General features: G+C 42.0%; 1 protein-coding gene across 1 annotated transcript in view; it reads left to right on the top strand.

Moving 5' to 3' along the window:
* Nucleotides 1-21,884, top strand: part of ANTXR1 (ANTXR cell adhesion molecule 1) — a 215,675-nt gene that overhangs the window by 40,729 nt on the left and 153,062 nt on the right. The window contains exons 4-8 of the mRNA XM_025868548.2: nucleotides 11,286-11,367; nucleotides 11,945-11,978; nucleotides 13,212-13,291; nucleotides 16,117-16,185; nucleotides 17,871-17,951. Coding sequence (XP_025724333.1) covers nucleotides 11,286-11,367; nucleotides 11,945-11,978; nucleotides 13,212-13,291; nucleotides 16,117-16,185; nucleotides 17,871-17,951 — 346 coding nt within the window. The remainder of the gene's footprint in view (nucleotides 1-11,285; nucleotides 11,368-11,944; nucleotides 11,979-13,211; nucleotides 13,292-16,116; nucleotides 16,186-17,870; nucleotides 17,952-21,884) is intronic.

The raw sequence follows: 21,884 nt of genomic DNA, 5'->3' as shown, positions 1-21,884 counted from the left end.
CCCTGTTAAGAGAAGAAAGTAAAAGTATACTCCTGGGGTCCTCAGGTGTAGTTTGACTCACTCATCGAAAGCAAGAAATTTCTTCACCATCCTTTCATCTTAAAAATGTATGTGCGTTTGTGTTCTATTTAATAATATACCAATGTTTGATTTTATAGAAAAATCATGTTGAGTTCTTCCTCCAATTATGGAGTACGACATATGCTCTGAAAAAGATAACATATATATGTTATGTGTGTGTGTGTGTGTGTGTGTGTGTGTCTTTGTGTCCAGTACATTGTCCTATACCAAGTCTGGACACCACAGATGTAGTAGAGATGATACAGACTTTGTACCAGGATCAGCTTGGGTTCCAGTCTGTTACTGGAATCCTCTGAGTCTGTTTTCTCAAATGAGCAGTGAAGATAATGACAACCACCATATGGTGTTGCCGTGAAGCTTTTGTTGTGTTTTTTTTTAAAGATTTTATTTATTTATTTGACAGAGACATACCGAGAGCAGGAACACAAGCAGGGGGAGTGGGAGGTGGAGAAGCAGACTCCCTGCTGAGCCGGGAGCCCGATGCAGGACTCGATCCCAGGACCCTGGGACCATGACCTGAGCCAAAGGCAGACGCTTAATGATTAAGCCACCCAGGCACCCCTGCCGTGAGGCTTTTGTAAAATAATGTAAGGGAAGTGCCCAGCAGAGGTGCTGGCATGGCCCACATCCTCAGGAAATGTTATTCCCCTTCCTCACGTACTATCCCACATGTGGCAAGCACATACAAAGAATAAAAACTGACAGAACAGCATGCAGAAGCATTCTTGTCGGGATGAAGCCAGCAGGACAAACTACAGAAGTGGTCAGGGGAACCAAAGAATGGTAGGGTGTTCAGACCTGAAGCAAAACGGCCTACACCGCCTGCCCATCCTGTCACTGCCTTTGGCCTCTAGGGCCAAGCCTGAGACTTAGTGCTGCCCTTGAGCAGCTCTGACGGTCTCCTCATGAATTGCAGGTTCAGCCTGTTGCTACTCATCCCCCACAGTTTTTTAAATTATTATATATTTCAAATGTAACAAAAGTATACCCCAAAAAGGGTAAGGGACTCATTATCCACCACCAAGTTTATGAAAATGTTACAGGGATTGACACCTCCGTGTACAACCCCCTTTCCTTTTCCTCACCAGAGATAATCACCATCCTGAATTTGAGGTTTTCATCTTAACAGATGCTGGATATTTTTGTATACCTGTGAGCAATTATATTATATTTTTTTCAGATTATGCTTTATAATAAATGGCCATATTGTATGTACTTTTCTTGAACATGCTTTTTACACGTAACATCATGGTTTTGAGACTTTCTCTGTGAAGACACATATAGTGTACTTGGTTCATACTTTCCCATTGCATCATACTATGTTGTAATAATGTACCGTCATGTACTTATCTGTTCTCTTATTCATGGACAGTTAGTTTGTGTCTAACTTTTTGCTGTTATAAACAAAGTTGCAATTAACATTCTTATACCCGTCTCCTGGGGGGTCAAAAGCAAGAATTTCTGATACACAACTAGGGATCGAATTGCTAGGCATGATTTCCTTGTTCTCCAAAGGGGCTGCACCAATTTTCATTCCCACCAGTGATGTATGAGTTCTCACCGCCTCTCAACATCTTGTAATGATCCTCCAACTCGTCTTTTCAAACAGATCGTGCCTACATGTGACTTGTGGGTTGGGTTATCTGGTGTGAACATAGTATACCTCTACCTACTCCCACCACCAGCCCAATATTGCTCCAAAGTGTGACAGGAAAGTCTCACCTTTGGAGAAAACTGTACTTTCCACCAGCTTATACTAAAGAAATGTGGTCTGACCAAACAGAAGATGCTTGTCCGCTTTCAGCTTCCATCCAAGAAGGTGATTCTGGGCTCCACAGTCTCCGTTGCACAGGACTTGGCAGAGCACCATTCTATCCTATGCCCCTACAAACATTCATTGTGGTTGGTGGCACTGGGCTCAAGTACATCAACCTGACTATTTTAGATACTACAAGGACCCAGAGAGACTTAGTCCTTATTGAACTAAGAGGAGCATGGAACGGAAGGTTCTCATATTTGGGAAACCCGGAATACAGAACCCACTTTTCACCACTCCCATCTCCTGCGGAGTATGGCTCAACTGGGGAAAAGGGTTAGTGATGGGAAAGTCTTACAGAGATTTGTTTCAAAAGCAAAGTGGTACCATAGGAAACTGCATGGTGAAAACCACTGCACGAATGAGTAACCAACCAAAACAGAGTTGTGTAAAGAGGAGCTTGTTTGGACAAATTCATCACGTTGCCCTGTGATTAAACCATCACTCCTATCCTGTATGCCAGCTTAGGCTTCAGCCCTTGGAAATTCCCTGATGGACTCCTCTTAGTGACCCTCACTTACTGGTCGGCACTTGACCCTGTGCCACATTGTGGACTACTCCTGTCTGCCAGTTGTGGCCTTTCCAGTTCCCAACAGATGTCCAGGCTCATTCTTTGGTCCTTACATAAAATCAGATGCAGCATTCTGAGGTGGAAGGGAGCTGGTAGATCTTACAGTTTCACACCTTCATTTTTACATTTGAGAAATACAAAGTTGACATCCCTAGGAAGTGGCGGAATTAAGATTTAATCCAAGTCATCCTTTTCCAAAGGCCATGATCCCCTGATTAGCACCAAAGTCATGGGAAGAACGATTTATAAAACAGTGTGGGTGTTGAGAATATGGGAATGGGTAGGGGGGTCTGAGGGAGTTCTGGGGCACTCCAATCTTTATTTAGAGTTCTAGAAGAGAAGGAAAAGTCCACACTGAAATATGAGAAAGAATAACTGATGAGGGAGAAGGAGAGTGCGTGCCGTAATGGAAATCAAGAAGAGAAAGCATTTTCACTTGAGGAAGAGGCTGTGTTGAGTAAGATGAAGCCAGAGAGGTGACTACTGGGGTTAGCAATGTGGAGATGGTTAGGGACCAGCAGAGATACAGAGAAAAAGGTCAGAGCAGAATGGGTTAGAAGGTGAAGACTTCCAATTTTAAAATGAGAGGTAAAGAAATTTTTTACCCTGTCACAAAAAGCACCCCAAAACTAGGAGGATGTGAAACAAAACCACAAAGCCCATCTTTGAGGAAACTAAGAAATATTTAAGCCATAAGAACACTATACAAGTGAGGACAGAAAGGACAGAGGAGTGGCAAATGATGTAAGCAGTGTGGAGAAAAGTCAAATATAATCCTGCAGAAGGAGATGCTGAAGAGAAGCCTGTAGCCTAGCAGAACCCTGTAAAGATCAAAACCTAGCACTGCCAGATACTGCAGAGGACAAGGAAGGGCTAACAGGGTGAAAACTGGAATATTGTTTAAGAGTTTATCTAAGGATGGGATAATAGGATGATGGGCATTAAGAAGGACACTTGCTGTAACGAGCATTGGGTGTTATATGCAGCTGATGAATCACTACCCCAAAATTAATAGTACACTATATGTTAACTAACTTGAATTTAAATAAAACCAAAAAATTAAATTAAATTAAATTTTTTTAAAAAGTTTATCTGAGGAGCTGTTCAACCTTCAGAAACACCTGCCTCCACTACATCTGAAAATTACTCCTCCAGTTCCACCAGAGAAGAGAAGTATATTCTCTGGCAAAATTAGACAAGGACGGTTTCACAGTCAGACACCAGGCGTGGGAGATTATGGAGATATCTGCATAACAAATGTGACTGCTTCCAGCCCTCCTCCTTGTCAATTCCAGACCTAAGGAAAGAGTTTGAAAATTCCTTTTCTGTAGAAATAAATACCTCGGGGTGGGCGGAGGGAGGAAATGTAAACACACTGATATTTGAGGGTTCCCAACAAAAAAGCCTGTTGACAAAAGCTGGTCATCTGCCAATTGGCATGCCCCACTGTTCACGCACAGTGTCCAACAAGTCTTTCTGTCTCGCTCATTCACTATGAACAGCCAAAGATCACTCTACATTTGAAGAAAGCCTCCACCAGGAAAGACAGGGAAATGGAGATGCAAGTACTGCTTCAAGAAGTTGTGTTGTGAAGAGAAATGCAAACAAATTGGTCAATAGCTAGAGGGAGATGTGGGGTCACAGAGGATTTATATTTTTAAGATGAGAGATACTAGAGTATATTTATATGTTGGTAATCAGCCTCTAGTATTTTTCTTCCTGACTTGAAACAAATGTGTAGTCACAGATATTTAGAAAAAGGCTTTATAGTATTTCTGCTTCTGGTTAGGATGTAGAGGAATGTGAAAAACCTTCATTCCCATGGTCAAGCAGAAAAGTCCCAACAAAATAAAATCCGAATGTTTCTATGGGGTTAACAGACATACAGGAAGCACTGACGAACTGAATTAGAGAAAAACAAGCCCTTTATAGCTGAGCAGAGATCTACAGAAACTTCCATACTTGGTGATGGATATGATCTGGGTATGGGCAAAAGTAGGGTAGCCATGGAGACTTTTCAGAGATGAGAAGAAGTTAGCTGAACTTCAGTCAACGATGTGTGCGAGAGGGATGGATTATCTGAAGGAGCCCCACATGAGAAAGAAATCTCTGTCTGACAATTCTCCCCCTCACCTGCACCTCGGCATTTTTTCTAAGAAGGTATCAGTGGAACAGTTGCTGAAAAGTGAAGAGAAATTGCATAATACTATATATGGATCACCATGGTGCTTGAATTCTGGTGTTCTACCAGGGTTGAATCCAACAGCAAGCAAAAATGACTGAAGCTGCACCCACCTCCCTCCCAACTCAAAGACTGAAAAGACCACAAAGGCAGGGCAGGGCAGAAGTCTGAGAATTAGGCTAATAACAGGGAACAGAGTCTAATTAAAGCTGTGACCCAGCCTAACTCAACCTAACTCAAGGAGGAATCTAAATAATCAGCCCCGACCCCACCCCCAGCTCCCAAAGATAAAAGGCTTACGAGCAAAATAAGTCAACATTGTACTGAAGTTTCCACTGCTTTTCTTTTATACACAATGTCTGAAACACAAATGAAAAGATAATGAGGCATGGGAAAAAGGCAGGAAAATGTGACCCATAATCAAGAAAAAACAGTCAGGCGCCTGAGGGGCTCAGTTGGTTAAGCGACTGCCTTCGGCTCAGGTCATGATCCTGGAGTCCTGGGATCGAGTCCCGCATCGGGCTCCCTGCTCAGCAGGGAGTCTGCTTCTCCCTCGGACCCTCCCCCCTCTCATGCTCTCTCTCTCTATCTCATTCTCTCTCTCAAATAAATAAATAAAATCTTTTAAAAAATTAGAAAAAAAAAAAGAGAAAACACAGTAATGGAAGCATACCACAGATCATTCAATGGTTGGAATTACCAGACAGGGATTTAAAGCAACTATTATAAACATGTTAAAGAATTTACAGGAAAAGGTGAGTACAATGGAGACACAGGATATCAGTAAGAAAAAACAACAAAGAAAACTCTAAAGAACCAAGTGAAAACTATGGAACTGAAATACAATATCTATAGAAAAGGGATTGATGAACTTAAAAACAAGTTAATAGAAATTATCCAAACTGAATGAGACAGAAAAGTGATCAGGGGGCAAAGGGGGGCGATGACCCAGCCCTTATGATTTGTGGGATAATACCAACTGGTCTAATATATGTATAATTGGAATACTGAACATGGCGTTCTGCAGACGAATCCAAAACCCTCAAAGAACCCCAAACAGGAGGAATACAAAGAAAAACATCATCTAAGTGCAAAGTAGTTGAATTTCTGAAAACCAGAATAAAGAGATAATCTTAAAACACAGGGAGAAGGGAAAAGACATATTATAAAGAGAGGAGCAACAATGAAAATTACTTACTTTTCATCAGAAAAAAAAGACATGCAACCCAGAAGGCAACAGACTGATTTCTTTACAAAGGTGAAAGGAAATAACAACAACTTAGAATTCTACATCCAGTGAAAATATCCTTAAAATTGCAGGCAAAAATTAAGACATTTTTAGGGGAAAAAAAAAAAAAACGGAAATTCATCCCCAGCAAAACTCCACTACAAAAAGAAACAACTGCTAAAGGAATTCTTCAGGCTAAAGGAAAATGATACCAGATGTAAACTAGATCTACAAAAAAAAAAGGAAGGAGGAATAACAGAAATGATAAATATTTTCTTAATTTTGCAAAAAGATGATTGCTTAAGACAGATATAATAACTGCATTTTGGAGTTTATTACATATCTAAAAGGATATATTACAGTAATAACATAAAAGATGAGGGGGGATATATGGAATCAGAATGTTAAAGCGTTCGTTTTTTCATTATACGAGAAGTGACACAGTATTAACTTATAGTAGCCTGTGTTAAAGTAAGGGTGAATACTGTAATCCATAGAGCAACTGCTATAGAAAGGATGTAACTACAGATCCTACAGATGTTAAAAGATAATGAAGAAATATTATAAACAACATTATGGAAAGAAATTCATCAATACAAAAGAAATGAATAAATATCTGTACATATTACTGCATATAAATTATAGCTCACTAAAAAATATATATATAGAAAAGGATCTTTGGTTCAGCATGCAGCTCAGTATCATTAATCATGTTGGCCTATCCTTACGTAAAAGTCCCAAAGAGGCTATCATTTATATACATTATAAACAAATGATTAGAGTTGGCTGTGAAACATCAAGACTGCAAAAGTAGCAATGAAAGGTCTTTAATTAATCTATGATCTTTTGTTCTGTTCACTCCATGTTTTTGGTAGTCAGCATCTGGAGCCATAAGGCCATCTGGAAATGTTGTAAATGCAGCATTAGCAGTAGTAAGTAGTGATGTGTGTTTACAATATAAATTGAGGATCCAAAGCCAACAACTGCCGGACATTTGAGAAAAGTCCAATTCCACAGAACTGGAAGGTCTTTTACTCAGAGGCAAGAAGTTGACAATGTAGAGCTGATGTTGGGTTATTCTGGGGTGGTGGTGGAGATTGTTTTATGGACTGAAAATGTGGTAGACATTGCATAACCCCAAGGAGGATTTTGCAGTAGGAACATCACTAGGATACTTAGGAGAAAAGCTTGTTGAATGTAGTGCTTCTTGACATGCTTATGTGTGTCCATCCTTTAACGTTTCCATCAGCAAATCTTATCAAAATGTCACATCACAACCAGAATCCCAGAAAGTAATCTTCATGAAGTATGGGAAAACTCCCCGGGCCACAGAAAGTCCAGCAGACGTCGTGACCAATTCTCCCACCCCCTACCCCTACAAACCAGTGCAGTGCTGGGGGCACGGTGCATGCTCAGTAAATCGTTGTGGAAAATGAATGAATGGATGCATGCATGCATCCAAGCTGGAATCATTCATTCAACAGCAAATTATCTACTCTATGCTCATCATTAAGTCTTGGAGGGATTGTACAAGAAACACAGGACATGTGAACTGGAAACCCTTCACTTCTACGTAGGAACACTGGCAGACATGTGAAACCACCAAGGAAAATAGGAGACTCTTTACTAGCAGCCTCTCCATAGGATTCCCTGCCTCTCTCATTTCCCAGGAAGATAACATTTCATTTGGTAATAACCAAGTCCTCAGAGAGGTTCTTATCACCCCCTTTAAAAGATCTTTCTCCCTGTTTTCGTCCATTCCTCAGAGAGCATTAAAAAAAAAAAAAATAGGCCCTTATTAATAGTTCTATTGTCCCAGAATTAAAACAGACCCACCATTCCCATGAACCGTGTGTTCTGTTTGCTTAGATGTTGTGGGTGCTTAGAGAAGGGACAAGGAGTAGGGAGGTGGGGCCGTAAGTCATTTGATCTTTTGACCAAGAAGAGTGGTATATGGGGAGGTTGTGGTCACGGCTCGGGACTGGGGAGTTCCTATCTTGCCAGACATAAAGCATCAGGGAGAAAGACATTTTCCAAAACAGCCTTTGCTTGTTCTGGTACCAAAAAAATAGAAAGCCCAAGAAAACACTTATAAAGAAAAGGAAATAGGCTTAGAGAAAACACCCCAGTTCCCAGACTTTATTTGGCAGAGAAAAAAATACAGTGAAGCCAAGGAACCTTTTCCACACCCCCAATATGCCTTTTTTTAACCCTCTTTTTTTAAGCTTCGGTCTTAACACAAAATTCCAATTTTAGTGTTGCCGAAATGTCCTGAACTTCGCAAAGATAACGCCACATTTTCTTTTCTTTTTCACATTTACTTTTAATGCCCAGTCTCTTCTCACCTAATTGTCAGAAATTAGCCCCCTCCTCTTTAGTGCCCCCAGCTCTTCTGAAGTGTTCCATGTGCCACCTCTGTGTGCTCAGGAGCAAACCCCCACTCCCCGAGCCCAACCTCGGCCCCATACCCCAGCCTCACCCTCTTGCCAGCTCGCCACTGTCCTTCCCTCTTCAAGCTGCTGGCCAACAGGGCAGTGCTGCCCCCTGATAATGTCATCTTTATCCCTCCTTCTAATGCACAGATGTATACCCTTTCTTATCACCAAACGACAGAGTTAAAATTAAACTATGCCTTTTGATAGGAGTTATTGAAATACTGGGGGCAATATAAAGGGGTACAACACAGAGAATGGTTTCTAGCCACCACATGGGCACAGATCTAGGCTCAATTATCAAGTCAGCGTCTGCCTGGCCTCCCTCCACATGTCCACGTGAAGCTCATCCCTGCCCCCAAGACTGACTTCTTCCTAGGATGATTAACTTCTTCAGTAAATATTTATTGAATGTTTGTTCTGTTCCAAGCACTGTAGTAAGCACAGAAGATATAGTGGGGACAAAAACAGACAAGGCCCAGCCCTCATGGAGTTTAGAGTCTCGAACTGGTGAAGGAGATAGCTAAACAAATTAATACATAACCAAATGTTATTAGTTACAAAATTGTTGGGTGCCATGAGAAATCCTAATTGAGGGAGTTAGTCTAAATAGAGGAAGTCAAGTAAGGCTACTTTGAGCAATGGACATTTAGGTTGGGACTGAAGTCTGGGTAAGAATTAGCCCAGTGAAGGGCTGGGCAATGGTAGCCCCAGTCCACAGGCAGCAATGATTGCAGGTGTGAAAGGCCTGTTGGAGAAAGTTGCTTGGGAAGACCAGGGAGCTCAAGCGAGGAGAGTGGGGGCAGAGTGGTACAGATGAGGCCGAACAGGGAGGCAGAGGAACCATCCCATGTAGGCACTGGAAGGCTTGGCACGTTTTTCAGATTTGTACCAAGTGTAACCCAACTGCTATTGAAGGGTTTGGAGCAGGGGAGTGAATGATTCGGCATGTTTTAACCTATATTTTAAGAACATTGTAACAGCCATGTGGAGAATGAATGGAAGAAGGGCAAGAGGACAGTCAAAAGAGAGCGAGTGACTGTCTTAGTGATCTAAGCAAGAGAAGATGGTGGCTCAGACCATGGCACTGGCAGAAGAGATAGAGAAGTCGTCAGTTTTACGAACGTCTAGAATAGAACTGACGGACTCGATGACAGATTATGGAGGGGGAGCAGAAGGAGAGAGGAAAGTGAAGGCAGAGGGGCCAGGAAGGCTTCTGGTTTCTGACTTGGGCAGCTGGGCACGTGGTCTGATATCTAGGCCCTGGAAAGAAAAGCAGACAATAGTCAGAACGTTTCCCAAAGTCTGAGTTACTTGGTCTTAAATATTCCACTTGAGAAGCATCAGCAACCCAAGCCAGGGACAAGCTCAGGCGAACCCCTGTTTGGTTTGTCTTTTAAAACTTCCAACATCTTGGCAATCCAGCCTCGTCACTGCATCAGTTTTAACAGAAAGTTAATTTTGCACTAGACTTCTTCCCCAAGCAATTGCCGGGATAAGATAATAATGAATTTTGTTCATTCATTCAAGGAGAAACTGTTTAACATAGTGATGGAGAACAGGGCCTCTGGGTTTCAAATTCAACCTCTGCCACTTGGTAGTCGAGGGACTTTGGGCAAGTTCCTTAGCCACTCTGTGACTCAGTTTCCTTATCTGTGAAACAGACATAACAGTATATCTACCTCAAAGAGCTTTCTTAAGATATAAGCGAATTAATTGTAGGTGGTGTATTTCTAACAGGGGTTGGCACATAGTGACTACTCAGTCAGTGTTAGAAATTACCATTGCTCCTCATTAATCAAGTGTTACTGAAACCTCCCACTTCTCTAGCACTGATCTAAAGGAGAATGCTGGGCAGAGTAGAGAGCCATTTTTGAGTCAGACTGATTTGATTTCAAGTCTGCTCTCCTGCTTAATGTCTTTGAACCACATTTTCTCACCTGTTGTAGGAGAGCCATAATGCCCACCTTGAGCAGTTATTGAGAACATAAACTCAGAAATCCTTGATCAGGGCCTTGTACATAGCGGAAGCTCAGTAAATGGGAGGTTCTTTCCTTACTCAAAAGGAGCTTGCCTTCCTAATTTACATAGTGCGACTCCGCCTCTGTCACTAAAGAGGCCCCGGTGAGAGATAATTACAAACCCTTTTGTAGGCTTACAGATTAGGAATAAGGTTCATGTTTCTTCAGAAATTAACTTTTTTTGCCCTTTGGGCATGGTATGGAGCTATTTAAAAGACAGAAATGTGGATGTGGACATCTTACGTCCCAGAGAGAATGGTCGACAAAGATTCTCTTCAGTCCACAGACCATCCACATTTCCCATCACCAGTTGGACCCTTTCCCAGTGCCATAACCCACTTCCTCTTCCTGCCCCCCCCCACTACCCTGAGCAACCAGAGTAAGAAAACATGGACACCAGCCCACAGAAAACACTCTCGGTTGTCCTGGAAAGGGTAGATTGCCTGAGCTTTTATTTTCAAAGCTGACTACACAGTTTCCTTTGACACATCCGTGCAGGCAGCAGAGTTTGCTCCCAGCACCTGCCGTCCCACCGTCGCTCCTTGTGGTGGCCTTGCCCTGGGTTCTTGGTACTCGCCTCTTTCTGGCTCACGTGAGCTGTTTGCATCTTGATACAAAGTTGCCTGAGTTGTCATGTCATCCCCTCCGGAGCAGTTGCATTTTAGGACTCATTTCCAATGTAGAATGAAAACTTTGTCCTGTTAAGGGGCAGAAAGCTCTTGTGAGCAGGTGGATATTCCTGCAAAAGGATTCCTTCATCTGAGAGTTCACTCATCCTCCCTTATGGGCTAACCCTGAATGGATAATGTGCTACCAAGACTTTCCCTCTAATAGGCTTTTGGGGGACGTGGGGGTACTATCGCAGGATCCACAAAAAAAGAGTAATGCATATCTCTCTCCACAGCAAAGTGCAAAATGCTCTAATAAGACTAACAGGGTGTCTTTGGATTTCAGGGAACAGATCCGTCAAGGCCTAGAAGAACTCCAGAAGGTCCTGCCAGGAGGAGACACTTACATGCATGAAGGATTTGAAAGGGTAATTTTAAAATGGTTTTCAACTCTAAATATAAAGTGTGTTAGGGAAACATCAACATAAGGATGGCCGATGAGATAAGACACATGTAACTGAACAACCTCCAAGAGCAAGGAAGTAAAAACAATTTTTCCCACAAGCTTGCACACTGATAACTCTAGCCCAGAGAAGTGAATTTCCTCGCTCCCTCCCTGACACCAACAAAGGGCTTGTTAGCTAATGCTTGGCTGACACTCATGAATCATGCCACACGCAAGTCCCCAACATTTCCAAGGTAAACTTTTCTATATGGTGCGTGAGTGGTTGAGACAGAACGTCAGTGACTTCAGTCATAAGGAAAACAAGTCCCAGTCTGTGAGAAGAAAGACATGGATCCATGTTCACAAGAACATTAGTTAAATGTCAAGGTAACTTTAGATGAACGCCAACCATTCGTATTTGAGCAAAGCCCGGGTGGGTTACGTAAAGAATCAAGACTGAGCTGGCCCACATAGCCAGCCCCAGAACCCACTGCCCACTATGGTGTTTGGAATAGCACACAGTGGCTCTAGGTCTAATGTCTATTCCGTGTGTTTTTCAGGCCAGCGAGCAGATTTATTATGAAAACAGTCAAGGTAAGACTATAATATGAATTATCAAACTTTTTTTTTCTGTGTCGGCCTGAAAAAGGGCTTCAGTATCTTCACTTTACAAAAGATAAATGTGATGTCCATAATCCTCCACACCTCATCACAAAGAAGACAAGATGACATGTACCAGGTCAAATTCTACCGTCCTGTTGATGCCAAAAAAAAGTTACATAAAAGTAATGAGGAGCCCATTATGGGCCACAGTCTATAATGTCCGTGAACAGCTTTGCATCAGCATGCAGCAGCATTCATTAAATTAATAAGTACTTGGATAGGTTAGTAAAGTCTTGGATTTTTATGTCAAATTTAATCTTTTTTGTCCTTCCCCAAGCTCCAAGCCACTTCATTACTGTGATTGGGTATGATATTAAGGTGAAGATACCAGTGTGGTTTAAAGTTGGCTTCATTTAAATGAAAAAAAAAATGTATGCAATGTACTTAAAGTATAGAAAATATACTTCTTATTATGATTTTAGCTGTTGTTACTATTACTACAGTGTCTTTCATGGATAGCCTTTCTTTATCTGAGGCAAATCTTTTGAAAGAGATTCAGTATCACAGTGGGGATTTTTCTCCCAGGCTTGCAGAGGTGTCTGCTTCCTATTTCCCTCTAAACTGCGACAAATAGAACAGACCCAGTATCAACACTAAGGCTTGTTAATATGAACCAACCCTCAGCCATGTTAGAAGTCTAAAAATCACTGAAAGAATTCTAGTAGGTTTTCCCAGCTGGTATAATAACTTCCACTCAGCTTATAAATCACGACTATATTTCTCCTTGCCCGGTTCTTCAAGGGGTAAGCGGTATGGTCCACTGCGGCCTATAAGGACTCCTGAACAGCCCATGTGGTAGAGTGTCCCCCCAGGCCTTAACCTCAGTCACATGGACAGTTAATAGAAAATCAAAGAAGTTTAATTCACTGGAGCCACTCCCAGCTATCAGTCCAGTGACCATTCCAGCAGGCTTGGCCATTTCTGGAGAGAGGACAGAGAAACCCACAAGCAAAACTGCCCCCCCCCGCCCCGCCCCACAGTCAGTCCCCACAGATGCATTCTTCTTCGTGCTGGAGGTGCTTCTAGTCCCGAAAGAAAAGTTTCTGGTTCTCATAAGATTGACCTCGGGTAGTTGAGCTTATGAGACGTCAACTCCCAGGACTGAGAGGGGGTTTCCCTGAGTGCGGCAAGATGGATTGAGTGGGTCTGTGTTGTGTTGAGCAGGATACAGGACGGCCAGCGTCATCATTGCTTTGACCGATGGGGAACTCCACGAAGATCTCTTTTTCTATTCAGAGAGGGAGGTAAGCGATGGCCTGGCCTATATCTAACACAGACATGGAAACAGGGCTCCTTCCTCCTCAGAAACGGGCTGCACTCTTTCTACTCAGACAACAAGATAGGTGTTCTTCGTAAAACCCCTAGGGTAAAATAGTGCCTCATATGTAAAAAAAATAATAATAACAATTCATTTTTTTAAAGTGAACTCTCATGTCTTACACATGGTAGATGTTTTTCCCCCTTTCAAAATATTTGCCTGTTGCTCTGGGTTTTGAGGGATAAAAGTTGCTTACCATGACTTGATTGAAAGCACTATACTTATCTAGCAGTTTTGAAATAACTATATATCACTTTCAAACAAAAACGGTGCCGTTTTTCCTCCCATTTCTGCTAAAAACAGGGGGAGGGGAAAGAATCACTTGAAATATGTAAGAACCATCTGGTCAGAAGGTATTAATCATTGAGATTCTCACTCCGAGAATCAAAGTTGAATATTAATTGGTAGCAAAGTAAATTGCAATTGTTCCTACAGTATTTCTCCTTCCTTTTCTTTATGTTCTTGAAAAGTATTCCTTAAAGCAAGTAAGAGAATTCTCTCTAAACGAAGCTTCCAGTTTGTATAAAGAGTTTCAGAAAAAGAGGTTTATTTGGGAGTTGAATAATAATGTTTATATTTAGGAAATCCTTTCTTTTCCAGTCTGAGATTTGAGCCACATGTATAATTGGCCCAAGAAACCAGTTCACCATTACTGACAAAGTGACAAAGGCTCATTCGGGCCAAGTTAGAGAGAAACACAGTAAGGAAAAAGACAGGCAGTGAGGAAGGAAATGCTGGCTTCTGGGGGAGGAGTTAATCAGAGCCTGACACTTACTTCAAGCTCTTGACTATTATTTGATTTAAATTCAGTTCCCTTGGCAAACAATCATTCATTCGTTTGTTCATTCATTCATTCATTCATTCATTCATTCATTTAGTGTTAACTGAGTGCACCGCATGTGCTGGGCACTTTGCCTGATACTAGGGAAACAGGTGAAGAAGGTACGTTTGCTGCCCTGACGGTGCTTACCACGTAAGGATGTAATGCTGCTTTTTGAAGCCTCTGCTGGCTAAGGGCATGAGGAAATGATGTAGGTAAACACACTACTTCTCCCCTACCCATAACTAGTACAAAAGATCATTTGCACTGGGGAAGCACACAAGTAAATGTGACAGACCCTGCCTGAGCATTTGGAAAATAATATACTCCCATATTCTAAAGTTGAAACTAATGATACAATGGGAATGCAGAATGGCTTATTTTGGGTGCTACACAACAGTCAAATAAAGTAAAAACCCTAATAAGGAAATAACTGAATATGAAATAAATGATGGATGTCAGAGGCTTAAAATACGGGTTAGTAGAAAAGAATTTTAGGTATGGCGCATACAAACTTGGAAAAATATTTGGAGTGCCAGTGCCAAGAGAAGGAGGCTTTCTGAAAAAGAAAGATAAAGCTCAAGATAACATAAAGAAATGAATTTTTCCATTTTTGAGAATCCTATATAAAGCCCAATTAGAGGGAAAGAGTCAAAGAAGTTACTACAGATAAGGCTAGAGATAGACTGTGTCTAAAAGTTAGTTTTATCCTTAAAGCAGGAAAGCATATTTTTAAAATGAAGGAAAAAAAGATGTCTGTTTCTTCTAAAATTCAGTGTTTCAGAATGTTTCAATCACAAGTGGGTTTGAATACTAAAGCGAGGGGTGGAGGAGGAACACAATTCAAATCAATATGCATACACTGAACACCTACTATGTGTTTACTATCAATTATTTATTAAGCACCTACTGTATATTCCAATGATTTCCAAATTTTATTTTCTGTTCTGAAACACAGAAGAACCTGGAAATAAGATATCAGAGCCTTTAATAAATCAAATATTAAAATCAAGCCAAAACCTGGATGTTATTCATTATGTTGCCCTCTCTATACTTAATTATAGAGAAGGTCATGGGTTCCCTTACTCGAATATAGACCATAATTCCCACACCATTAAACCAGTGTACTCTGTGGGAATGAAAAGGGCCTTATTCACAAAGGGTGCTGACATTTATAAGCATCTGCGTTGCTCTAGGCCTTGTATGAGGAGCTCTGAATATGTTATCTCACTGAATCCCCAAACACTTTACAGAGCAGAGCCAAAACTAGGTATATCGGGTCCCAAAGGCTACATCCTTTCTATTATACCATGCTGCTATTACAAAGGAAGAGAAGTATGTCAATAAAAATTCCTCAAAGGAATGGACTAATCATTTCCCCAGAATATTTTTTTAAGATTTTATTTATTTACTTTTATTTTAGAGAGAGAGCAAGCAGGGGGAGGAGCTGGGGGGAGAGAGAGGGAGGGGAAAGAATCCCAAACTGACTCTGCACTGAGCATGGAGCCCAGTGCAGGGCTCGATCTCAGGACCCTGAGATCATGACCTGAGCCGAAATCAAGAACTAGATGCTGAACAGACTGAGCCACCCAGGCGCCCCCCCACAAGAATATTTAATAGGCTTATCCTAGCTTCCTGTTCCCTTTTCCTCCCCTCCTCTTTCAAATCCCTTCATAAGACTCTACTTCCAACGCTCTTTCTCAGCACGTCCCATGAGGCTAATCACTCCCCTCATGTCCCTCATACATTACGGTAGAATGTGCTGTTTACCAGAGGGTGAACTCCTTGAGGACAGGGATTGCCCTCTCCATTGTGGTACCTGGCACATAGTAGGTGCTCAATAAATACCTGATTGTGGAAGTTAGTCTGGTTAATCCAAAAGGAGTATATTTGCCACTTCTCTGTCTAATGGCTTTTCTCCATTGACCCAGGCTAACAGATCCCGAGATCTTGGTGCCATTGTTTACTGTGTCGGTGTGAAGGATTTCAATGAAACACAGGTATGGATTTCCTCAGGTCTGGGAGCTTGTGAATAGAGAACATGTGTATTCAGTGCAGCAGCACAAACACCCCTCAAATAGGTTCTTTTTCCATAAACGTTGAGCAAGCAAGAATTATTGGATGTGTAAGGGACGTGAAACCAAGCCAGTGCACTTGGGGGCCGTGAACGCAGACTATCCAGGCAGTGTCTTCTTTGGTTGACTTTCTTGGCAGATGTTAAATTGCCAAGGTGTCGAAACAGATCCGAATAACATTAGAAAACTTGTTGTTGTTGTTGTTTTTCATTTAGTTTAATGAATCTAATTTTGCTTAAATGTCAAACATCCCTCTTCTCCCATTAGAAATTCAGTGCATTTTCAATACAAAAAAATAAATACACAGTTGGTCCTTGAGCACTGCAGGGATAGGGATATCAGCTCCCCTACACAGTCAAAAATCCATTGACAGCTTTTGATTCCCCCAAAACTGAACTACTAACAGCCTACTGTTGACTGGAAATAACATAAACAGTTGATTAACACATATTTTGTATGTTATATGCATTATATACTCTATTCTTATAACGAAGTAAGCCAGACAAAAGAAAATGTTACTAAGAAAATCACAAGGAAGAGAAAAGACATTTACAGTATTTTACTGTATTTATTGAAAAACATCCGCGTGTAGGTAGACCTGCTCAGGTCAAACCCATGTTGTTCAAGGGTCAGTCATAATTGGCAAGTGGGCAAAAAGAATATACAAGTATAGATATGCAAATTGTGACATTTTGCTAACAACCTACCTAAGTGTTCCTCAATGTAGGTCATCATTTCTTTTTGTTTTAATGACATGGGACAATGCTTGTGATATGTTATTAAGTGAATAAAATAGGGTTACAAAACAGTGGGGATAGTCTGAGTCCACTTTTAAAATAAATGTGTATATTTGGGGAGGAAAAGTATGAAAGACTACATAGTATATCAAATTAATAATAGAAAAATGGTAGGTGGAAGATAGATAAATGAGTAACTTTTTTTCTTTTTAACACTCCTGGGTTTTCTGAAACTTCCCATTGGTTATGTGTTACTTTTGCAATCAGGGAAGGTCATGGCACTGACCATGACGGTGGCAGTCACAGAACTATAGATTTGGAGTAGAAAAGTCCACAGATCAGATTCTTCTTTTCCCTGTCCTCTGTTCCATGAAACAAGAGAGCCAAACCAATTGCAAGGGTCCTCTCCTCAATGAGTAATTTGGGCGAAATGGAAGGGGCTCCATTCATTGGCCTCGCCCAACACCAAAACTTAAATTTATTTTTAAAGTTGCTCTGAAAGGAAACCTGAGTCTGTTCGATTCAAATACAGTTGCCAACAGAAATCTGAGTGAATGGGAGAAAAATGAGCCAATGGCCTGCCCCCAAATCCATAAATAAATCCACCCAGGCCAAATGTTCATCTAGCTGAGCAATCTTACCTCTGCTCCCAAGGCGAAAAGTATCAAAACAAATGTAAAAGCTGGAGCTGACCTTCTAGGCCTGCTCCAGAAAGGCCACTGGTAAGCTCATTATTACTGAGGGCTTTTCGGTGAGGCCCAAGGCCTCAGGTTCCTCTGGGTTCTAAAAGTCGACGGAGCCCCCTGGACTCAGTTCTCTGCAGCCAAGCCTGACACATCTCCGTGTGCGTTTGTGTGTTTGCTGTGTTCTCAGCTGGCCCGGATTGCGGACAGCAAGGACCACGTGTTTCCCGTGAATGACGGCTTTCAGGCTCTGCAAGGCATCATCCACTCAGTGAGTAGAGCCCTTCCTCTAAAACTGGACCTTGGGCACTCTCTGCCCCCGATCCACTAAAAATTGCCCAGTCCCCTCCCTCGAAGGCTGGTGTTCTCTGCTTGAGACAACATTCCCCTGCCTATCTTTGTTATCTATCATGTCCCACTTCTCCCTCCTGCCTTCCACACACGTTTCTTTTTTCGTTCTCCTGTGCCAGTTGACCCTACAAAGTAAATTAAAAATTGAAGGGAATGGGCGCCTGGGTGGCTCAGTCGTTAAGCGTCTGCCTTCGGCTCAGGTCATGGTCCCAGGGTCCTGGGATCGAACCCCTCGTCGGGCTCCCTGCTCCACGGGAAGCCTGCTTCTCCCTCTCCCACTCCCCCTGCTTGTGTTCTCTCTCTCGCTGTGTCTCTCTCTGTCAAATAAATAAATAAAATCTTTTAAAAAAAATTGAAGGGAACTCTGGTCTGGCAACAAGCCAAACTTCAGATAGTTCCCGTTCTCACACTGGAGACATCGGTTGATGGTGTGCACCTGACCTCAGCTTTTCCAACCATGACTGAATGCAAGCTGCCTTCTAGAGCATTGGCAGGCTCAATCTGTATCTCTTGACCATCAGAGGTACTTTCGACCAGTGGTTCTTTACCTTGGCTGAGGTCATCTGGAGCAGGATTTTTAAGATCTTCCCAGGGGACTTTACTGGAACCACAACTGTAGACCTGTGGTCCCCAAATATGAGGGATTCACTCTTCTTCAGGGTTTTCAATCACTATCCCTTCTTTCCACCCCAACCTGGGTTGGATGGAACAATCCCCCACACACAAATGGGTTTTTTTAGCCCCCCATTTCCTGTCAGTGAACAGGATCGGCCTCTCTTTTCCACCCTCCATACATAGGCCAGGCCCTTGGTCCAGCTGGAACATTGGATGATGCTGGTCTTTATTTATTTATTTATTTATTTTATACTGATCTTTAAAGCCCCAGCCAGAAGGCCAGTGTATGGGCCACACTGTGATGAAGTCCAGAAGCACTGTCTCCTCTACCTTTAGGTTTTGTGATTGGGCAGATGGCCAGCAGTTTCTCCAGCAGAAGCTCACCAGGCTCCAGGGTCCAGGATGCAGATTCAGAGCTCAGAGGGTCACTATCCCCTTCAGATATCAAGGGGGTCTTAATCCAGGTGATACCAGCCAGACCCAGGATCTACCCAGCTCCCCCCGACTGACCTAGGAAAACTCCATTGTACTTTCATGCCCACTCTCACTCCCTCTAAGGTTCGCTAAGAACTCCTGTGGGGTGAAAAGAGCTTTGGAGCTGGTCATCCCAGAATTGAAATGCTGGCCCAGCGATTTACCATTTATAGATCCTTGGATGAGTTATCTCACATGTTTCCTTATTTGTAAAAGGGGATTGATAGTAAGACTTACATCACCTGCCTGTTTGAGGATTATAAGAGATAACACTGGTGAAATTACTTAATATTTTTCCAGGCACATAATAGGTACTCAAGACATATGAATTACCTCCTCTTTCACTTTCCTTCCTCATCATATAATGGACATTAGTGTCAGTTTCCCCCAATCCTCTAGATTTTCTTGAATATACTTAAAACCACCTGGGAACCTTGCTTAAAATACCAGTTCCCAAGTCCTATCCCCAGAGATTCTATTGCAGACAGTATGAGATGGTGCCCAGAAATCTCTGTCTTTTAAATCTGTTGGGTTTTTTTTTTAAATAAATGCCCCAGGGGCACTTTCAGAACATTGATATATGTAACCTTAAGTTTTCAGAATTGTGAAAAATAATCTCACCTCAGGTTAGGAACTCCTACCTTAAATATGTACAGATGATGGTCATCTTATTCAAGAGGTATTTGTTGATAAGGAACAGAAACCAACTCAAACTACTTTCACCAGAGAGTGGAAATTATTGAGAGATAGAGAATTATCAGTGCCAATATTAGATCCCCAGGTGAGGGACCCCTGCTCCAAATAATTTCTGGGATCAGTGTGGCAAACTTGACAACATAGGCAACAAGGACTGCAATAAACATATAAAACAATACCCAAATGGTGCAAAACGTGATTTGGGGCTGATCATGAAGCTTAGAGGTGGATTATTGTGGGCTGGAGCCTTCATGAGAAAGTGGGACAGACCTAAATCTATGAAAGACCTGGGAGGAATGATGGGTAGCACCAGGGAATAGATGACATGACCCCAGCCCAAAAGCTGGAAAAGGGAAAAGTATAATAATGCCTATCTGTCTTGGGGGAGAGTTTGGTAAAGGATCAGGAGTAATAAGAAACAAACCTAGACATTGGTTTGGAACCAGACTGATAAGAGCCTTGAAGGGGTTTTGATTCCAACTTCGTGGGTGTAATCACTGAAACATTTGGAACATCTAACAAGTGATATTTCAGAAGAGAATCTGATGGTGGTGTCTGTATATAGGGGAAAAAATGGGGGGGTCTAGAGGCAGGAGCCTACTGCAGCATGAGTGCACAGTCTTGCTTTCAGATAGCTGGATTCTGAACAGGGACAGCTCTTACCTGTTCAAAGGTTCTTAGGAGCCATGTGCCCACATCATTCAAGAGGCAGTTCCTACCCAAATAATCAGAATCATTTTATCTGCATAAATTGGTGTTGTACTTGACTGTTTCTACCTTAGCAACTCACCCAAGCTCGACGTGAGCCCCCTAGGTGTTTGGAAAACTCTTCCCACCCCCAAATGGAAATAACTCTAAAGATGTTTCAGGAATTTTAGCACAATGGTCTCCCAAAAACTGGGAAAAAAATAATAATTTGAGACTCCAGTCTCCAAACTTGAGCTGAATGATAACGTTCTTTTGAGCTTTTTATCTGGGAGTTAACGCTCATGGTTGAGATCCTTTCAACACTTGAAACCCATGTTTATGGCAGTTGTTAATTCATTTACTTGGACAGAGAAACAGGGACAAGCACGGCGGGGCTCATCTTTCTCAAGACAGACAGAAATAATTATGGCCTCAAGTTGGCTATTTTTAAGAAGTAGGTTCATTTCTCCTCCGGATACCGAAAAGAAAACTCTTGTTTTTTCCCCTGCCATCTGAAGCGTCTATTCCAACTTGTTCCCACGGATGTTGTTTTGTGGCTGGTGATTTTCTTATAATAAAACAGGACTGGTCTTAATTATCCCAAATAGGAGTACAAAGCAGCTCTCAACAATCTCAGATGGTTCATCAGCTTTTCAGCCCATCATGACCTTATATTTAAATCCCAAATCAAGATGCAGGAGCTAATATTTTTTTGCCCTTTTAGCCAGTACTCATTGAAAACCTTAAATAGTACACTCTTGCCACTCAGCTACAAGTAAAGCAATGGAGACCCTGGCCTGGTGGAGCTTACAATCTAGTGGGAGGGGCACATAAAAAATGTAAATAAATACATATGTATAGTTAAAATTGTGATAAGTGGTACAAAAGTAACAACCAGCCACCAAGATTAAGAGTAAAGGGATTGACACAGAGCCCAGGCCCCTTTGAAGACATGACCTGAAGAATGAAATCAAGCCATCCACTGGAAGGGCATGGATAGAACATTCTTGGCAGCACTCAGCCCTGTGATGGAGCATGGGAGAATGAAGGAAGAAGAAGTGGGAAATGGCAGAAGATGACGTGAGGAGGCAATCAAAGGCTAAACCATGCACAGCCTGGAGGGCCGTTTTACTCGAAGCTCAGTGGGACCTATAGCCAGATACAAAGCCTGACAATAGAACAATGATGCTTGAAATTCAGACTCTCAGGGAATCGAGAATCGTGGCCCTTGATCCATTTCTCCTCCAGATAACGAATAAATAAACCCTTGGGATCAATAGTAATGTCAGCCTGTGAAGAAGGAAACTCACAGTGACTTATGGAGCATCTTCCATCCGCCAGCACTTCTGCTAGGCACTGCCACCGTCACTCTCTCCAGAAG

The sequence above is a fragment of the Callorhinus ursinus genome, unplaced genomic scaffold (assembly GCF_003265705.2).
Source record: "Callorhinus ursinus isolate GAN/ISIS: 27379988/994484 unplaced genomic scaffold, GSC_fseal_2.0 scaffold10, whole genome shotgun sequence".
Taxonomy (NCBI): domain Eukaryota; kingdom Metazoa; phylum Chordata; class Mammalia; order Carnivora; family Otariidae; genus Callorhinus; species Callorhinus ursinus.
The sequence above is the reverse complement of the archived record's forward strand: the minus strand, read 5'-3'. Positions and strand labels throughout refer to the sequence as shown.